At 33.2% G+C, this 4,856-nt stretch overlaps 1 protein-coding gene across 1 annotated transcript in view; it reads left to right on the plus strand.

The window, feature by feature from the left end:
- TLK1 (tousled like kinase 1) overlaps window positions 1–4,856 on the plus strand; it is a 132,462-nt gene that overhangs the window by 109,091 nt on the left and 18,515 nt on the right. Inside the window, exon 13 of the mRNA XM_023528456.1 lies at window positions 3,452–3,549. Within this exon, the coding sequence (XP_023384224.1) occupies window positions 3,452–3,549 (98 nt within the window). The remainder of the gene's footprint in view (window positions 1–3,451; window positions 3,550–4,856) is intronic.

Below are 4,856 nucleotides of genomic sequence, written 5' to 3' on the forward strand. Positions count from 1 at the left end.
ACATATATACAGTGGAATATTACTCAGCCGTAAGAAAAGATGAAATACTGCCATTTGTGACAACATGGATGGATCATGAGGTTATCATGCTAAGTAAAATAAGTCAGAAAAAATTGAGAACCATACAATTTCACTCATATGTGGGATATAAAACTGAATGCCTAGCGGTTTTAACTTGTCATTTTACAGAGATTCTGTCTACATTGCCCTAACTTTTGGCTTAGAATGTTGAGCCAAAGAGAGATTAAGTTGCCAGAAGAGAATTTGATTACATATAGAGAGCATTTCTATGCTAATCATCTAGTAAAGAACAAACTGTTGGTAAAGTTGCTGTGAAATACACCTTCCACATAAATTTTAAGTTAAAAATTTTGGAAGCTGTTGTGTTTTGCAGGTTACTTAAATGAGGAGGCAATATCGAGATCTGTTGTATACTTGTATGACTTGGTTTTTTAAATATAATTCAGAATATTAGAGCTTATTTTAAAATACTGTTTAAATAGCTATATTATGTACTGTTAAATTGTCCATTCTCTGTCTTTTTGTTTAAACAGAAAGGAGCCAAACCTACCTGTGATCACCAAACCTAACTCTCTCTTTAATACAATCTGTTCTTACACATAACCCTTGTACACCGTAATTGCCTACCAAGACCAGTTCCTTTCCAGAGATGCTGTTTGTTTCTTTGTTATTCTAGACTTTCTCTGTTTTAACTACTTAGCTCTAATGGGTGACTGGAGGATTGAAACTTGGTAATCTTACTAAGCAAGATCTAGCTGGTTGGATTATCTCCCTTTTTAGTAATCTCTTCTAGTTTTGCAATAAGTTTGAGGATTCCATTCTGTAATGAATTTAGGTCAGTTGTGAGCCCAGGTCATCCTTGCTTCTCTTTAACCCTCTGAAAACTGTTCTGAGGATGGCCCATGGATTAATGTCAATCTCAAGCAAGGAGAGTATACCCTACAGGATAGATCTTTGGAAATGATCTGCAGTAAAGGTAAATTAGTTGCCGAGAACTGCATTTTAGACTATTGTACCCTGAGGCCAGACCAAAACTAGGCTTTGCCCTTTTCTATAAGGAGAGGGTACTAGGTAGTTTTGCCCTAGCATTTGCAACTAAAAGTATATTATCTTCTCTGCTTGGGCTGCCATAACAAAGTGCCATAGACTAGGTGGCCTAAACACAGAAGTTTATTTTCTCATACTTCTGGAGGCTGGACGTTCAAGATCAAGGTCTGGCAGCATTCAGTTTCTTGTGAGACTCTGGTTTGTAGAAGGTTGCCTTCTCAAGTCCTCACATGGCCTTTTTCCTGTGCTTCCGCAAAGAGGGGGTTAGTATAGGGAGAAGAGGTTTCTCTTCTTATAGAGCCACTAATCCCAGCATGAGGGCCCCACGTTCATGGCCTAATCTAACTCTAATTACCTCCTAAACGCCCCCATCTCCATATGCCACCACACACTGGGGTTTAGGGCTTAAACATATGAATTTTGGGAGAACACAAACCTTCAGTCTATAACAGTATACTTTATTTCAGTGAGATTTGAGAGAAATTACTTAGAGTTGCAGAATTATCTTTCCCCCAGAAGTCCGTCACTTTGTTTTAAGGTCCAAGATACTGTGGAATAAATATTAAATTACAGTATGGACTTTGTAAATATATTTCACTGACAGGAGAATTTCTATCTGTATATAAGCTTTGGTTATAGTTCCTTCCCTTGAAATTTCTTAAATAGTTAGGATGCAAGTTTTATCCATAGTGCTTCTGACATTTTTTTTTTCCTGTAAACTTCGCAGTTCAAACTGAAGTAAAGCTTGCCTGTGCTTTTGTATTATAAAAGATTTTATGGGACATATTTGTCATGTTTTATAGAGAAAAAAAGCTTGTTGACACAGACATACATTTTCATTTTTTTAATAAGTATTTATTTTGTGATATTGGTTACTGCCATTATATAGACATCCGAAGATAACCAAAAATTATAAAACAAATGTAATTATGTGTATCATTCTAGTTGACTCTCATAATTATATATTTGTGACTCAATAAAATTTAATTCTATAAAATCACTTTTGAAATAGTATCTCCACACCACAATTTCAAATAAAGTTAAAACAAATATTTCAGGTATTCTAATAATTTATGTTAAATATCTCTACAAGTTGTGGTTGAGTTTCATTTCAAAGTAATTATAATAACTTTAAGGGTCAAATGAAATACAAACAACATACTTAAATTTAGTTTTTTTATCTGAACATTTTCTTTATAATACTTAGACTATGTCATTGTAAGCCTTAGATAAAGGTTTAATAAATTTTATACCTCTATCTGCTTTGGAATGAAATAATACATTTTCAGAGTAAATTTTAGAATTATTAATTTTTTGAGATAAAGGACTTTTTAAATATCAGAAGGTAAATTATTAAAAGAGGAGGAGCTAATGAAACAAATATTTACAGTATTCAGAAATAACCTCTATTCCACGTGGTACAGATTTATAGTGGTATTGGGCAGTTTTAGGCCAAGGCAGTCTGTATTTGTTCATTCTGTATTTGTTCACTCAACAAATATTTATTCAAAATATTATAAAATTGAGCACTTTTAGAACTTTACACTGAAATTTGGTATATTATTCATTCTTTAAATAGTATTCAACTTTATCAAAGAGAGGGGTGTGTGTATGTGTGTGACGGGTGACTATATTTTAATACCTAGTTTTTAAAAATTTTTGTAAAATACAAAAATGTATTGAGACATGAAAATGTCAAAAATTTTATATTAAGTGAATGTTAAAGTAAATTTCTTTAGTATTTGCCTAGATCTGCTCCGATAACTAAAGGTCTGTCACAGCTATCCATAAAAATTTTGTTTTAGAGTTTCTAAATTTACAGTGGGATTTATCCAGATTGATTGGTCATTGTAGGTGTGAGTGTGGTACTTGTGTGTGTGCGTGCGTGCGTGCGTGCGTGTGTGTGTGTATTTCAAATGTAAGGTCTAGGAATAATCTGTGGTTCTGTTTTCTTCCTCTTTTAACTATTATAAAGTATCTTCATTTTATTTGTTTTATACTAGTAAATTATTCCCCCTTAAATTAAAATTTGTATGTACCAGAAATAAAATTTTCAGCTCATTTTGTGTTGTAAGTCAGTTTCAGAATACCTTGCAGTCATTTTCAGTTTAGACATTATAAAAATAGATTTCATGTAGTACAGAATAAAACTCAGCATCTCATTAGGGATAGATTTTTATGTGGAGGATGATTTCTTGAAATAGGCTTTTTCCTTTTTCCATCTTTTAGGTGTTGAAAAGAGCACTTTGGTCTTTTAAGTCAGTGGTACTTTATAATACACTATTGTTCCTGTCACTGTAAAAAAATTGATGCATGGGTAAAAATATCTTTTTTATATCGCAAATAAATTGAGCTTGTTATAGTCCCCTCTCTTCATTTTCAGGAAGAGGCAGAAATACAGGCAGAACTTGAACGGTTGGAAAGAGTCAGGAATCTTCACATTCGAGAGCTCAAAAGAATAAATAATGAAGATAATTCACAGTAAGTCATTATTTGTATTTCAGTTTTACATGATAAAAGTTTTTCTCCTCTGTGCGGAGCATAAACAGTCTTTCTTTGTTGGGGGTGCTTCTTATCATATTTAGAAGAAGATCCACGGCCTTTCCTATGGCTCAGAAGGTCTTGTATGATCTGGTTTCTGGTCACCTCACCACCCCAGCTCTCTCATCTTCACCTTACTTATATGTTGTAGACATGCAGCCCCCTCGAACTTGTCTGGCACATTCCCATCTCAGGGATTTGGTTTTTTGTCATTTCCTCTGTCTGAAATGTTTCTCCTCTAAATATCTGAGTGGCTTACTCCTTATTTTACTCCAAATAGTCATTTAGATGGGTGACCCCATCTAAAATAGTAGTTCTTATTACCTCACTCCATGCCCTTTCTCAGTATCCTTACCTTGCTTTATTTTTTCATAGCATTTATCACTATCTGGAATTATAAATTTGTATTTCAGTTATTATCTGTTTCCTCATCCTAGAATATAAGCTACATGAGAGGAGGGACTTAGTTTTGTTATTGCTGTATCCTCAGAGCCTAGACCAGTGCCTGGCACATGGTAGGCATGCAATAAATATTTGTTGACTGAATACCAAAGTTAATATTACAGTAGTGAAGGAGAAATTATTTTAACTAAAGTGATTTCAGTAAACCATATATCTAGCATTTGGATATGTGAGAAAAAATAGAAAAGTTTAAGTGATAGTCTCTGTCCTTAATCCCTGATTATAACAATGAGCGCCATAGATATTAAATGCTAATGGAATTCAAAGAAAAGAAAAATACCTGTGGGCTGGTGGGAGCTTTATGAAGAAGATAGAAATTATTCAAGAAAATGGAAACTAAGCAAGGCATTACTTGGGTTTAATTAGTGTAGAGGAGAGTAAGGATATCCTTTTACACTTTAAGACTTGATATGTAATTTAAAGCCTCCTGCTCTAATGAGAGTAGCAGAATTGAAAGTGGTCAATTTCTGCTATGAAATATTAGTATCTTGCTTAAACGAAGGCCTATTTGTGATCATCTGTGTACGTGTAATTCATAAATATACAGATCTTTCCAGTGTTTGAGGTGAATAAAATAATATAGTTGTGGAATAACCTAAATTGTACCAGATGAAAATTCTAATGAAACAGATTGAACAAAACTAATTAACAATTGGATGTTCTGAAAGTTATGTTCAACTCGTTTATGGATATGTAATAGTAGTATTATGAGTGATTTTTTGTTTTTTAAAAAGTTTTCCTTTTTTAATTAGGAATTAAAAATTTATTTATAGTAGTCCAAAGAC

The sequence above is a fragment of the Pteropus vampyrus genome, unplaced genomic scaffold (genome assembly GCF_000151845.1).
Source record: "Pteropus vampyrus isolate Shadow unplaced genomic scaffold, Pvam_2.0 Scaffold2, whole genome shotgun sequence".
NCBI classification, from domain to species: Eukaryota; Metazoa; Chordata; class Mammalia; order Chiroptera; family Pteropodidae; genus Pteropus; species Pteropus vampyrus.